At 37.4% G+C, this 16,058-nt stretch overlaps 1 protein-coding gene across 5 annotated transcripts in view; it reads left to right on the top strand.

The window, feature by feature from the left end:
* The window catches only part of WDR76 (WD repeat domain 76), a 72,121-nt gene that overhangs the window by 5,052 nt on the left and 51,011 nt on the right, over positions 1-16,058 (top strand). For all 5 annotated transcript variants that reach the window (XM_077764507.1, XM_077764509.1, XM_077764508.1 and 2 more), the window contains 2 exons: positions 7,006-7,098; positions 9,025-9,080. In XM_077764507.1, the coding sequence (XP_077620633.1) occupies positions 7,006-7,098; positions 9,025-9,080 (149 nt within the window). The remainder of the gene's footprint in view (positions 1-7,005; positions 7,099-9,024; positions 9,081-16,058) is intronic.

Genomic DNA, 16,058 nt, shown 5'->3' with positions numbered 1-16,058 from the left:
GACATTGTATTCTTTTCCTTTTCATTAGTTATCTTTTTTTAGTTAAAATGACTAAGGTTTTATGGTACTATGCTTTGGAAACAATATTTTATTTACAAGCTTATTTCTTCTCCAAATGTGGGGAGGCTTTTGTCATAGCACAGACAAGTGTGTTGGCCTATAAGTCTAGAATTTTATTGTTTTCTGGGAAACTTGGAAAATTTTATCTTTTAGCAATTCTATTAAATGTTTTAACTTCATAGAGAATTTCTTAATAGTTAGCTTTATTTTAAGTTTTGAAAACATTTTGGGCTTACAGAAGAGTTGCAAATAATACAGAGAGTTCTGATATACATATCTTTCACCCAGCTTCCTATTATGTGAATATCATACATAACCATAGAGCACTCATCAAACAAAGAAATTAACCTTGGTACGTTAATATTAACTAAAGTACAGACTTGATTAGGATTTGATTAAATCCTAATCAATATCCTTCCTCTGTTCCAGTATTCATTTTAGGATTGCATAGTGCATTTAATAGCCCTGTTTCTGTAGTCTCCTCCAGTCTGTGACAGTTTTAGTCTTTAATAACCTTGGCACTTTTGAAGAGTACTGAATAGTTATTTTATGTAATGTTCCTCAAATTGAGCTTGTCTGTTTCCTCAAGATTAGATTTAGGTTTTGCATTTTTGGGGAGGGATACCACAGAAGTGAATGTGCCCTTCTTAGTGCATCATATCCGGGTGTCTGTGACGTCGATATATTTTACTGGTGATGTTGACCTTGATCATTTGGCTAAGGTGGTATCTGTCAGGATTCTCTAAAGGAAACAGTGTTTTTCCCTTTGTAATTATTAAATATTTTCAGGAAGATAGTTTGAGACTATGCATGTATATAGTTTCTATTATCATATATTTTTTATTGAGATATAATTTACATGATATAAAATTTACTATTTAAAAATATACAGTTCAGTAGTTTTTAAAAAATTTTTTTAATGTTTTATTTCTGAGAGCGAGAGAGAGACAGCATGAGCAGGGGAGGGTCAGAGAGAGAGGGAGATACAGAATCTGAAACAGGCTCCAGGCTCTGAGCTAGCTGTCAGCACAGAGCCCGACGTGGGGCTCAAACCCACAAACTGTGAGATCATAATGTGAGCCGAAGTCAGATGCTTAACCGACTGAGCCACCCAGGCACCCCTACAGTTCAGTAGTTTTTAGTATATATACAAGATTGTACAGTCATCACCACTGTCCAGTTTCAGAATATTTCTTTCACTATGAAAAGAAACCCCTGCCAATTAACAGTGACTACCAACTCCCCCACCTCCCTAACCCATCCCTGGAAACCATTAATCTACTTTCTGTCTCTGTAGATTTGTCTATTATGGACATTGTATATAAATGGTGTCATAAAGACATGGCTTTTTGTGTCTGGTTTCTTTGACTCTGTATAATGTTTTTAGGGTTCTTTCATGTTATAGTATGTATTGGTACTTGATTCCTTTTTATGGCTGAATAATATTCCATTGTGTAGATATACCACATTTTGTTTATCCATTCATCCGTTGAAGAACATTTGGGTTGTTTTCACTTTTTTGCTGCTATGAGTAAAGCTGCCACAAGTATTTGCTTATGAGTTTTTGCTGATACATGTTTTCCATTCTCTTGGGTATATACCTAGGAGTGAAATTGTTGGGTATTATGGTCAACGCTGTTTAACTTTTGAGAAACTGTCAAATTGTTTACGAAACTGTCTGTACCATTTTTATATACCCACCAGCAATGCATGATAAGTCTAATTTCTCTACATCCTTGCAAATACTTACTATTCATCTTTCTAAAAATTATTCTTTTAATGTTTATTTATTTTGAGAGAGAGAGAGAGAGAGAGAGAGAGAGAGAGGCAATGAGGCAGAGAGAAAGAGGATCCAAAGCAGGCTCTGTGCTGAGAGCAGAGACCTTGACACAGGTCCTGAACTCCCGAGCTGTGAGATCATGACTTGGCCTAAATCTGATGCTTAACCAACTGAACAACCCAGGCACCCCCAAATTAAAAAAAAAAAACCTTAATTGTAAAACACCTAGTGTAAAATTTACCACCTTAACCATTTTTAAAGGTACATTGTGGTGCTCTTGAGTACATTTATATTGTTTTGAAACCAAATCTCCAGAAATCTTTTCATCTTGCAAAACTGAAACTCTGTTCCATTAAACAACTCAGTTCCCCCCTCCTGTCAGCCCCTCACCACTTCCCTTCTCCTTAATGTCTCTTTGAATTTGAGTATAAGTACCTCATAAAAGTGGAATCCTATGGTATTTGCTTTTTTGTAACTGGATTATTTCATTTAACATAATGTTCTCAGTTCTTCATTTATTTATTTTTTTAAGAGTGAGCCTATGAGTGGGGGAGGGGACAGAGCAAGACGAGAAAATCTTAAGCAGGCTCCATGTTCAGTGTGTAGCTGGATGGAGGGCTCAATCCCACTACCCTGGAATCACAACCTGAGCCAAAATCAAGAGTCAGATGCTCAACCAGCTGAACCACCCAGGCTGCCTCTCATCTTTTTTATTTTTTTATTAAGTTTTTATTTTTATTTATTTATTTTTTAAGTAAACTCTATGCCCAATGTGGGGCTTGAACTCACCACCCTGATATCAAGAGCTGCATGCTCTATGGAATGAGCCAGCCAGGTGCCTCTTGTCTTTTTGATTATAGCGATCCTAGTGGATATGAAGTGGTATCTGATTGTGGTTTTGATTAGCATTTTTCTTTTCTTTTCTTTCTTTTTTTTTTTATTTTAGAGAAAGTGTGAGCAGGAGCAGAGGGAGAGAGAATCTCAAGAAGACTCGTTGCTCAGCATGGAGCCCAACCTGGGTTCTGACTCAGAATAAGGAGTTGGGCACTCAACTGACTGAGCCACCCAGGCATCCCTTGATTTGCATTTTTTCTTTTGTAAAAAATTTTTTTTGTGTATTTATTTTTGAGTCCGAGAGAGAGAGAGACAGAGCATGAGCGGGGGAGGGGCAGAGAGAGAGGGAGACATGGAATTTGAAACAGGCTTCAGTCTCTGAGCTAGCTGTTAGCACATAGCCCAATAGGAGGCTTGAACCCACAAACTGTGAGATCATGACCTGAGCTGAAGTCGGACGCTTAACCAACTGAGCCACCCAGGCGCCCCTTTTTCTTTTTAATTTTTTAATATTTATTTATTCTTGAGAGGGAGAGAGAGAAATGAAGTGTGAGTGCGGGAGGGGCAGAGAGAGAGAGACTCACTCACAGAATCCCAAGCAGGCTCTAGGCTCTGAGCTGTCAGCACAGAGCCCGACATGGGTCTTGAACTCACGAGCCGGGAGAGCATGACCTGAGTGGAAGTTGGACACTTAACTGACTGAGCCACTCTGGTGCCCCTTATGTGAATTCTTAAAGCATATTCTATCTATAAGGTCATGTTTTGGCAATAAAGTGGCTTTATTTTTTCCTTTTCAATCTGGATGTCTTTTATTATTTTTTCCCAGTTGTCCTGTCCTAATTGTCCTAGAATCTCCAGTACAGTGTTGAATAGAAGTAGCAAGAACAGACATACTTTCTTATTTCTGAGTTTTAGGGGAAAAGCTTTCAGTCTTTGACCATTGAGTATGATGTTAGCTGTGAGAAACCTCTGTTTTCAAAAAATTTTTATCTCCAAGTGAGTATAGATTCATAGCACTTTGCAGAAATAGTACAGAGAGGTATCACGTACCCTTAACCCAGTTTTTCCCATTGTGTACATCTTATATAACTATATTACAATATCAAAACTAGGAAAGTCACATTGGTACAAGGCACATGTATAGTTCCGTATCATTTTATCATGTGTTGTTAATACAACTATCACCACAGTGAAGATATAGAACTATTCCATCTCCACAAAAATCTCCATTAGGCTATTTTTTAAATTATTTGTTTATTTTGAGTAGGGTCCAGGCCCAATGTAGGGCTTGAACTCACGATCCTGAGATAGTTACTTGTTCTACCAACTGAGCAAGCCAGGTGTCCCAGGCTGATTTTTTTTTTTTTTTCCCCAAGCAATTTCTTTATAGTTATGCCTATAGTTCTCCCTCTCACCCTCCTTTGTCCCTGGCAACTGCTAATTTGTTCTTCATCATTACAGGTTTGTCATTTTGAGAACGGTATATAAATAGGTTTATATACTACGTGAATTTTTGGCATCAAGTATTTTTTTTTTTTTTATGTTTATTTTGAGAAAGAGAGAAACCAGGAGCAGAGGGGGTGGGCAGAGAGGGAAGAGAGTGAGAATTCCAAGCAGGCTCTGCACTGCCAGTGTGGAGCCCAGTGTGGGGCTAGAACTCAGGAACCGCTAGACCATGATCTGAACTGAAGTCAGATGCTTAACCAAGTGAGCCACCTAGGTGCCACAAGCTTTTAATTCAAGTTATTTCTTTGATTATTTTAAAAAAATTTTAAATATTTATTTATATATTTTGAGAGAGAGAGAACATGAGTAGGGAAGGGGCAGATAGAGGGAGAGAGAGAGAGAATCCCAAACAGGCTCTACACCACCAGCGTGGAGCCTGAAGTGTGGATAAAACTCACGATCCGTGAGATTATGACCTGAGAGTTGGTCGCTTAATTGACCAACTTAGGCACCCCTGATTTTTTTTTAAGTTTATTTATTTATTTTGAGAGAGAAAGGGATGCACGCGAGTAGGGGAGGGACTGAGAGAGGATCGAGAGAGTGAGAATCCCAAGCAGGCCCAGCACTGCTGACATGGAGCCCATTGTGGGGCTCTAACTCATGAACCATGAAATAATAACCTGAGCCAAAGTTGGACACTTAACTGACTGAGCCACCCAGGCATCCCACTTATTTGATTTTTTAAAAACATAGCATCCCTTGTTTTATGGATACAATAACTTTGTTTAAATGTTTATTTTGAGAGAGAGGGAGCGAGCAGGAAGGAGCAAAGAGAGAGGGAGAGAGAGAATCTCAGGCAGGCTCTGGCACTGTCATTGCAGAGCCCATTGTGGGGGCTTGAGCCCACAAATCGTGAGATCATGACTTGAGCTGACACCAAGAGTTGGATGCTTAACAAACTGAGCCACCCGAGTGCCCCAGGATACAGTAACTTCTTAAAGTTTTTCTGAAGACAGTGAAGTTTTTGTTTTTGTTTTTGTTTTTTTTAAATTTCTCTTTCCTATAATATGTTTACTTTGAGAGCTCCCTTTTTTTGATGTTTTTTGATTGGTCTCCCTCTTATATGTTACAAGTTTTTGAGAGGTGGGTAATGGGTAAGAATAGTTTGAATTACACATACGACTTAAGAAAACTGATCATTTGTCTCAGTAAATTTTCTGTGGAAAGTAGAATGATTTAAATGCCTTCCTTTGATGTCAGTGTGTAGCATTTTGAAATAGAATCTTAGAAAGCCCTTGATGATGATGATGGTGATGTTTTTCTCTGAAAGCAGTTGTAAAGAAAGTGACAGCATAACCTTTCATCTTTGCTGTTGCTGTTATTTTGTGTGTGTGAGGAAAATTTTTATTTTGGTCAAAGTAATACATGTACATCCACATTTAAGTCTTATAATTCCACATGTGTACACACACACACACACAAAGGTAATTCTATATGTACACATACACGCATACTTAGAAACAAATCAAAACACCTAGCAGTTTTCTGCCACATACTTCTCTGTGATTGCTGCTGCCCAGTGGACCAATTGCACTTTGAGCCGTTTTAGTTTTTATTCCCTCCACATTATCCATTGACTTAACATGGAAGAAGAAGACTTGTTTCATTCATGCTATGCCTTATGCACATGTGCCTACCCACTCCTTTCCCTTCTCATATCCTTGTTAGGTACAGCCTAAGCCCTGCCAGAGTTGTAACAAAGAATTCTAATGGCTTCATATGTGTATATATATATATATACATATGTATACACACACACACACACACACACACACACACACACACCCTTTTTTAGGGTTAAAGGAAATCTTTCTTTTACCATTTTCGTTTGAATTTCTTAAATCTTTTTTCTCTCTTCTCCTGGAACTTGTGTACTCTGAATCCTGTCTTGCGTTTTTTTGTTTTGTTTTGTTTTTTAGTTTATTCTGTTTTGGTGAAATGCTGTTTATAGTAGCTTCCTGAGAAAAGGTGTATGAGAGTAGTTTACATGTTTGAAAAAGTCTTTATGCTGTACATTTGATTGATGGATTAATTGGATTTAGAATTGTAAGTTGAAAAGAATTTTTAAAAATTTGTAAAATTTAAAATAAAAAAAAAATTTAAACATAGTTTCCCATTGTCTTCCAGCTCCTCTCGATATTAGGAAATTAGTGTCATTCTGATTCTTGTGTGATCAAACTTTTTAAAATCTCACTTATCTCAAATGTTAAGAAATTTTGTGATAATGTGTATAGGCTTTGATCTTTTTTCATTTTTTATGCTGCATACTCATTGGTCCTTTTAATCTGGAAATTCATGTATTTAGTTTTGAGAAACCTTCTTATATTATTTCTCTAATAATTTTCTCCTTCATTTTTTCTGCTCCTCTTTTTTACTTCTGTAATTAGTAGTTGGATATCTGATCTCCAAGCTTGATTTTTTTATTGTCTTTTCTTCCCATGTGTTTATCTCATTTGTTGTTGTTCTTTTTTTCTAAATTTTCTTAACCCTTTCAATGAATTTAAAATTTTCTGTTACTGAGTGTTTTCTTGTTTTGTTTAATAAAAAGTTAACTTTCAGTGGTAGTATAATTAATGACCACATCAATGACTTGTTATTTAATTGAGAAGCCATACAGATATCTTGTGATTATACCAAATTCAAACTCTTACACTCAGTATCCAATGCAGCAAAGATTACGTATCATTTGGTAAGACAGCATGGATTGAATAGAGCAGGTACAATTTGAAGGAAAGTATACATTTGAGAGTTCAACACGTAGTTTTGTCAGGTGCTTTTGCTATGGATCATGCAAAGTAACAGCATTTTTTTGTGTAATTTCATAGGATGAATTTTCAGGATTGTCACCGTATGAAAGGAAGAGACTGAAGAACATATCAGAAAATGCAAACTTTTTTGCCTCACTTCAGTTGTCTGCGGTTTGTGTGGAATTTCTTTTTTTGATTTAATTTTTTAAAATGTTTTGTTTTATTTTTGACAGAGAGAGACGGAGTGTGAGCAGGGGAGGGGTAGAGAGAGAGGGAGACACAGAATCTGAAGCAGGCTCCTAAAATTTCTAATTAAAAACAAGAAGCCATTCCTCTTGCCAGTAGGTCAATAAAATACTGGTAGTATCAGGTTTCATAGTGTCAGATAAGGGAGGGTAAAATTAAGAGTAAGTTCTGCACTTAAAAGGAAGAGGTTTTGTTTTTATTTTTTATGTATTTATTTATTTTTTTAAAAAAATTTTAACNTATTTGTCCTTCTCTGCCTGACTTATTTCGCTCAGCATAACACCCTCAAGTTCCATCCATGTTGCTACACAGAGGTTACCATATTTTTTGATTTTAAGACTTTTTAAAAAAATTTTTAATGTTTTGAAATTGGCATCTGGAAACTATTACTGGCTGCTCCCTCCTCCTCTACTTTTGTTGGTACATAAAATAATGGTGTCTTATGAATGATTGTTTTGGATTCAGTGGAACAGTGTGTTCTAAGTGGTTGATTTACCTAAAGGATAAGGGAGATGTAGGAGGAATGAGTTGAGGGATGTGTTGAGGAAGTGAAAGGACAAGCTTTTTCTTTTTAAAAAATTTTTAACTTTAAGAATAGTGGAAATATGCTTTGTATAGTGAGGTTTTTTTTTTTAAGTTTTATTTTTTTATTTTGAGAGACAGCACAAGTAGGGAAGGGGCAGAGAGAGAGAGAGAATCCCACAGAGCCCAAAACGGGGCTTGATCCCATGAATGATGACATCATGACCTGAGGCTAAATCAAGAGCTGAGTACTTAACCAACTGAGCCACCCAGGTGGCCCTGTATACAGTGAGCTTTAAGGATAAATGGCCAGATGTATGCTAATGTTTTATAATCATTGTAAGTAGATATGTATAATTTAATCATCATAAGACACACATATAATTTACATGTGTCTTCACACTGAGGGAAAAACTTTGGTGTGTGAGAGAATAGCTCTTTATTATTATAATTTTTTTATTAAAAATTAAAAAAGATTTATTTATTTATTGAGAGACAAAGACAGCTGGAGAGAGGCAGAGAGAGAGGGAGACACAGAATTGGAAGCAGGCTCCAGGCACTGAGCTGTCAGTGCAGAGCCTGATACAGGGCTTGAACCCATGAACCATGAGATCATGATCAGAGCCAAAGTTGGATGCTTAACCAACTGAGCCACCCAGGTGGCCTGAGAATGGCTCTTTAGAAGGGTGTGAAGGGTGTGTGACATTGTCCTCCAAAAGATACCAGGCTCTTAGCTTTATTAAATTATTATTTGAATTCTCTGATTACACATTCCTAAATAGTTAGTATGTGTTTGTATCTTGAGGGAAGGGAGGATGACTTAAAATAGGGGACTAAATTGTTAAGCCATTAAAAGTTGAAAATTAATTAGAAATTTAGACAAAGTATCTCTGATTTTGACTTTAGTTAACAGAAATTCTGTTTTGATTTATAGAAGTGTAGTATAACTTTTCTAGAAAATATCAAAGTATTAAAACATTTAAAAAAAAAAAAAAAGAAAATATCAAAGTAGGATTGCCTATAGTAGAAGTTAAACCTTTTAATTTACAGTAGTATATTTGATTAAATGTTTAATGTTTAATCATGTACACTCATTAGCAACCTGGTCTAGGGTATCAGAACGTCAGTAATTTACAGTATTATTTACTTACGTTTATTATTAATAGTCTCATGTCTTATTATTAATCGGTTTCATGTCTTACCAAGAGCAGGTATCATATCTTAAGGAACTTTATTTCCTGTATAGATCTTACTTTAGTGTCAATAAAACAACATACTTAATATTTTATAAGCTATTATCTTTATATGTATGTTGTGTGTATTTTGCAGTCAGCTGCAAGGCTCCGTGAAATGATAAAGAAGAAACATCCTCCTGAATCCAAAAGGTAAAAGATTTGGTTTATTATGCCTATACCATGATGTATTGTTGAGTTATTTATAATTTGAAAAAATGGTTACCATAGTAAAATAAGTAATAGATCAAAAACCGTTCAACCTGTTGAATGGTTTTAATATATAATAATTTGAAACCTGTTGTTCAACATCCTCACAAGCATTTGGTGGTATCAGTGTTGTGGATTTTGGCCATTCTGATATGTGTGTATTGGTATCTCGTTGTTTTCATTTGTATTTCTCTGATGACATGATGTAGAGCATCTTTTTATATGCTTATTGCTGGTTATTTATTAATTTGGCAAAGTATCTGTTAAGGTCTTCAGCCCATTTTTAATAGAGTTGTTTGTTTTTATTGATGAGTTTGAGAGTTCTTTGCATATTTTGGATAATAGTCCTTTATCAGATGTGTCTTTTGCAGATATTTTCTACTAGTTTGTGGCTTGTCTTCTAATTGTCTTGATAATGTCTTTTACAGAGCAGAAGTTTTTAATTTTAATGAAGTTTACTTTATAATTTTTTCTTTCATGGGTTGTGCCTTTGGTGTTGTATCTAAAACACCATTGCCACTCCCAGAGTCACCTAGGTTTTCTCCTTATTGTCTTCTACAAGTTTTATATTTCTGCATTTTACATTATATTTGTGATCCATTTTGAGTTAGTTTTGTGAAGGGTGTAAAGGCTCTGTGTAAATTCATTGTTTTGAATGTGGTTGTCCATTTGTTCTAGCACCATTTGTTGAAAAGACTATTTTTGCCCCATTATCTTGCCATTGCTCCTTTGTCTAAGATCAGTCAACTCCCTATTCTGTTCTATTGATTTATATATTCTTCATCAATACCATACTGCCTTTAAAGGCAATTACAGCTTTAAAGTGAGTCTTGGGGTGACTGGGTGGCTCAGTTGGTTGTGTCTGACTTCAGCTCCGGTCATGATCTCATGGGTCATGAGTTCAAGCCCTGTGTTCAGGCTGTATGCTGACAGCTCAGAGCCTGGAGCCTGCTTTGGATTCTGTGTTTCTCTTTCTCTCTGCCCCTTCCCCACTTGTGCTTTGTCTGTCCGTCTCTCAAAAATGAATAAATGTTAAAAAAAAAATTAAGTCTTGGCATTGGGTAGTCAGTCCTCCAACGGGGATCTTTTTTTTTTTTTTAAACATTTTCTTTAAGTTTATTTATTTTTGAGAGAGAGAGAATCCCAAACAGGCTCCACAGTGTTGATGCAAAGCCCAATATGGGACTCAAACGCACAAAGTATGAGATGATGACCTGAGCTGAAATCAAGAATTGGACGCTTAACTGACTGAACCACCCATTCTGGGATTTAAAAAAAAAAGGTGCTTATTTATTTATTTTGGAGGGGTGGTGAGGGTAGGGACAGAGAGAAGAGAGAGAGAATCCCAAGCAGACTTCATGCTGTCAGCACAGAGCCTGACTAGGGCCCTAACCCTTGAACCGTGAGATCGCAACCTGAACCGAAATCAAGAGTCAGACACTTAACCAACCATGACACCCAGGCGCCCCCCTGCTTCTATCCTCTAAAAGAGATTGTAGAGAATTGGTACAATTTCTTTCTTAAATATTTGGTAGACTACATCTGTGAACCCATGTCAGCATTGTGCTTTCTGCTTTGGAAAATTATTATTGATTGAAATTCTTTAATATTCAGATTATTTCTAATTCAGATTGTGAGTTTAGCAATAGTGTCTTTCAAGGAATTGTCCATTTCATCTAGGTTATCACATATGTGGGCATAGAAATTTTCATATTATTCCTTTATTATCTTTTTAATGTCCATAGGATCTATAGTGAGATCCATCTTTCGTTTCTGATGTTGGTAATTTTTTTTCTTAGTTAACTTTGCTAGAGGCTTTTTGATTTTATTGGTCTTTCGAAAGAACTGGTTTTGGTTTTGTTGATTTATTTTCCTCCTCTGGTGATATCCTGTTTTTGATTTTAATGATCTGCTCAACTTTTTTTTTTTCTTTTGTTTACTTTAGATTAATTTGCTCTTTTTCTAGTTTCTTGAGTTGGAAACTTAGATGATTGAATTTTTTACCTTCTTTCCTAATATGTGCATTCACTGTTATAAATTTCCCTCTAGGCACTGCTTTCCCTACATCCCACAAATTTTGTTAGGTGGTGTTTTCATTTTCATTTGGGGCCCCTGGGTAGCTTAGTCGGTTGAGCGTCCGACTTTCGCTTAGGTCATGATCTCGCGGTTCGTGGGTTCGAGCCCCGCGTCGGGCTCTGTGCTGACTGCCAGCTCAGAGCCTGGAGCCTGTTTCAGAGTCTGTGTCTCCCTCTCTCTCTGACCCTCCCCTGCTCATGCTGTCTCTCTCTCTCCTAGAAATAAATAAAAATATTAAAAAAAATTTTTTTTATGTTCTCTTGAGATTTCTTCTTTGACCTATGTGTTATTGAGAAGTGTGTTTAATCTCTATGTATTTTGGGATTTTCCAGGTATTTTTCTCCTACTGATTTCTAGTTTAAATCCATTGTGTTCTGAGAACAAATGTATAATTTTTTTCCTTTTTTTAAAAATGATTTCTGTTAAATTTGTTAAGGTGTGTCTTATGGTCTAGACTGTGGTGTCTACCTTGGTGAATGTTCCATCTGAGCTTGAGAAAAATGTGTATTCTGTTTTTGAATGAAAAAGTCTATAGATGTTGATTATGTTTAGATGATGGATGGTGTGTTGAGTTCCAACTGTGCCCTTGCTGATTTGCTGCCTGCTAGATCTTCCTCTTTTTTTTTTTTTTAATGTCTTTTTTATTTTTTGAGAGAGAGAGACCGAGAGAGACAGAGAGATACAGAGAGTGAACGGGGAGGGGCAGAGAGAGGGAGACACAGAATCTGAAGCAGGCTCCAGGCTCTGAGCTGTCAGCACAGAGCCTGACACGGGGCTCAAACCCACAGACTGTGGGATCATGACCTGAGCCGAAGTCAGACGCTTAACCGACTGAGCCACCCAGGTGCCCCTAGATCTTCCATTTCTGATAGGGGAGTGTTGAAGTCTCCAACAACTAAGATAGTAAAATTATCTATTTCTTTTTTCTTTTTTCTATTTTGGTTTATTTATTTATTTTTAGAGAGAGAGAGAGTGTGTGTGTGCATGTATGCATGTAACTGAAGGAGGGGCAGAGAGAGAGGGTGAGAGAGAATCCTAAACAGACTACATGCTGTGAGCATGGAGGCTGAGCAGGGCTTGATCTCACACACTGTTAGATCATGATCTGAGCCAAAACCGAAAGATGATTAACTGACTGAGTCACCCAGGTGCCTCAACTTACCTATTTCCTTTTCTAGCTCTATTACATAGCTTGATGCTCTGTTGTTAGGTGTATTATGTTATGTTAGTTTGGAGAATTGACCTTTTTATCATTATGTAATGCCCTTCTTTATCCCTGATATTTTTTTTTTGCTTTGAAGTCTGCTTTTATGTCCCTTATGGTTTGTCTCCATCTCAGTTTTATTTTATTTTTGCTTCCCTTCCCCTGTGTTCATCAGATTCCACTTATGAGTTGTGCTTCTCAGATTCCACTTATGAGTGAAATCATAGGTCTTTCTTTCTCTGATTTATTTCGCTTAGCCTAATACTTTCTAGTTCTATCCACATTGTTGCAAATGGCAAGATTTCATTCTTTTTGATGGCCAACTAAAATTCAATTGCGTGTGTGTGTGTGTGTGTGTGTGTGTGTGTGTGTACCACATCTTTCTTTAACCATTCATCAGTTGATGGACATTTGGGCTCTCCATACTTTAGCTTTTGTCGATAGTGCCACTATAAACTTTGGGGTGCATGTACACTTTCAAATCAGCATTTTTGTATTCTTATAAATTCCTAGTAGTGCTATTGCTAGGTGGTCATAGGGTAGTCCTATTTTTAATTTTTTGAGGAACCTCCATACCATTTTCCATAGTGGCTGCACTAGTTTGTATTCCCACCAGCAGTGCAAAAATGTACCCCTTTTTCCCCATCCTCACCAACATCTGTTGGTGCCTGAGTTGTTAATTTTAGCCATTCTGACAGGTGTGAGGTGGTATCTCTTTGTGGTATTGATTTGTGCTTCCCTGATGATGAGTGATGTTGAGCATCTTTTCGTGTATCTGTTAGCCATCTGGACATCTTTTTTGGAAAAGTGTCTATTCATGTCTTTTGCCCATTTCTTCACTGGATTATTTGTTTTTGGGCTGTTGAGTTTGATCAGTTCTTTATAGATTTTGGGTGCCAACCCTTTATCTTATATGTCATTCTCCCATTCTGTTGGTTGCCTTTTAGTTTTGCTCATTGTTTTCTTTGCTGTGCAGAAGCTTTTTATCTTGATGAGGTCCCAGTAGTTGATTTTTGCTTTTGTTTCCCTTGCCTCTGAAGACATGTCAAGTAAGAAGTTGCTGTGGCCCAGGCCAAAAAGGTTGTTGTCTGTTTTCTCCTCCAGGATTTTGATGGTTTCCTGTTTTATATGTAGGTCTTTTATCCATTTTATGTTTATTTTTGTGGATGGTGTTAGAAAGAAAGTGGTCTAGGTTCATTCTTCTACATGTTGCTGTCCAGTTTTCCCAACACCATTTGCTGAAGAAACTGTCTTTTTACCATTGGCTATTCTTTCCTGCTTTGTCAAAGATGAGTTGGTCATACATTTGTCCATTTATGGATTTTCTTTTCCTTTTTTTTTTTATGTTTTATTCATTTTCTATGAGAGAGAAAAAGATACAGACAGAGTGCAAGCAGGGGAAGGGCAGAGAGAGAGGGAGACAGAATCCGAAGCAGGCTCCAGGCTCTGAGATGTCAGCACAGGGTCCTACATGGGGCTCATACTCATGAACTGCAAGATCATGATTTGAGCTGAAGTTGGACAGCCAACCAACTGAGCAACCCAGGAGCCCCACAAGTCCATTAAAATTTTTTTTTAAGTTTATTTATTTTGGGTGAGAGAGAGGGAGAGGGAGGGACAGAGTGAGGGAGAGAGAGAATGCCAAGCAGGATCCACACTTATAGTGCTTAGCCTGACTTGGGGCTCAAACTCATAAACTGTGAGATCATGACCTAAGCCAAAATCAGGAGTCAGACACTTAACTGAGTGAGCCACCCAGTGCCCCAGCCACCCCATTTTCAATTAACAGTATACCACTTCAGGATGTGTACCTTATAATAACAAAATAATCCTAATTCTTCTCTCTTGTCATTTCTATCATTACTGTTATTTATTTCACATGTATAAGGACAGGTAAGTATATATACATGTTAGCACAAGATATATACCTAAGTGTATGTAACTAATATTGTTGCTATTATTTTGAGCTAGCTGTTACTAATTAAGAATGAGAAAAAAAAATTTTTTTTAACTTCCTTTGTTCCTTTCTTTTTGTCGATCAGAGTTTGTTTTTATTTATTTACTTTATTTTATTTATTTATTTCTGAGAGAGAGAGAGAGAGAGAGATAGAGAGAAAGAGAAAGAGACAGTGTGAGCAGGGAAGGATCAGTGAGAGAGGGAGACACAGAATCCAAAACAGGCTCCAGGCTCTGAGTTGGCTGTCAGCACAGAGCCCAATGCAGGGCTCTAACCCATAAACCGTGAGATCATGACCTGAGCCAAAGCCGGACACTTAACCGACTCAGCCACCCAGGTGCCACATTTATTTTTGAGAGTAAGAGAGAGACAGCGTGAGCAGGGGAGGGTCAGAGAGAGATACAGAATCTGAAGATGGGCTCCAAGCTCTGAGCCAGCTGTGAGCACAGAGCCTGATGTGGGGCTCAAACCCACGAACTGTGAGATTATGACCTGAGCCGAAGTCGGATGCTTAACCGACTGAGCCACCCAGGCGCCCCCTAATGTTATGTTTTATATTTGAGAGACACAGCGAGACAGACACAGAGCGCAAACAAGGGAGGGGCAGAGAGAGAGAGGGAGACAGAATCTGAAGCAGGCTCCAGGCTCCAAGCTGTCAACACAGAGTTGAACGTTAGGTTTGAACTCCTTAGCTGTGAGATCATGACTTGAACCAAAGTCAGATGCTTAACTGATTGAGCCACCTGAGTGCCTATAAAGAACTTGTTTTATCATTTTTTGTAAGGCATGTGTACTGGCAACAAATTCTCTTAGTTTTTTAAAAAAATTAATTTATTTTTAGAGAGAGAGAGAGAGAAAGAGAGAGAATCCCAAGCAGGCTCCATGCTGTCAGTGCAGAGCCCAACATAGAGCTCAATCTTATGAACCATGAGATCATGACCTGAGCCGAAATCAAGAGTCAGACACTTAACCGACTGAGCCACCTAGGCACCCCAATTTTTTTTAAAGTAAGCTCTATACCCAACGTGTGGCTTAAGGCGAAGACCCAACATCAAGATTTGTATGCTCTACTGACTGAGCCAGACAGGTGCCCTTTGATTCTAAGAATTTTTGTTTGTCTAAGAAACAGAAACTTTAGATACTTTCCCAGGGTATAGAATTCTAGCTTGGTGTGTTTTTTTCCCTCAACCTTTTAGTTTTTAAGTAAACTCTACTTGCAGTGTAGAGCTTGAACTAATGACTCCAAGGTCAAGAGTTATATGCTTTACCTACCGAGCCAGCTAGGCGCCCCTTTCAACACTTAGGATGGTTTATTCTACTCTCTTGATTGCATCGTTTACTGGATTATGGATGTAGTTCTTGTCTTTGGCTATAGGTAAGGTGCTTTTTTCCTTTTGGCTTCTTTCAAGATTTTTTCTTTCTCTTTGATATTCCATAGTTTGGAAATGAATTGCCTAGGTGTAGTTTTGGTGGGTGTCCTTTATCTTGCTTGATGTACTCTGAGCTTCCTGGATCTGTTACTTGATGTCTGACATTAATTTGGGGAATTGTTGGTTACTAGTTTTAAAAATGTATCTTCTGTTTTTATCTCTTCCTTACCCTTCTGGTATTCCCATTATTTGTATGTTGCACCTTTTGTGATTATCCCATAGACCTTGGATATTCTGTTAAATTTTTTTTTTTT

Source organism: Crocuta crocuta, unplaced genomic scaffold, assembly GCF_008692635.1.
Source record: "Crocuta crocuta isolate KB4526 unplaced genomic scaffold, BGI_CrCroc_1.0 scaffold102, whole genome shotgun sequence".
Lineage (NCBI taxonomy): Eukaryota > Metazoa > Chordata > Mammalia > Carnivora > Hyaenidae > Crocuta > Crocuta crocuta.
The sequence above is the reverse complement of the archived record's forward strand: the minus strand, read 5'-3'. Positions and strand labels throughout refer to the sequence as shown.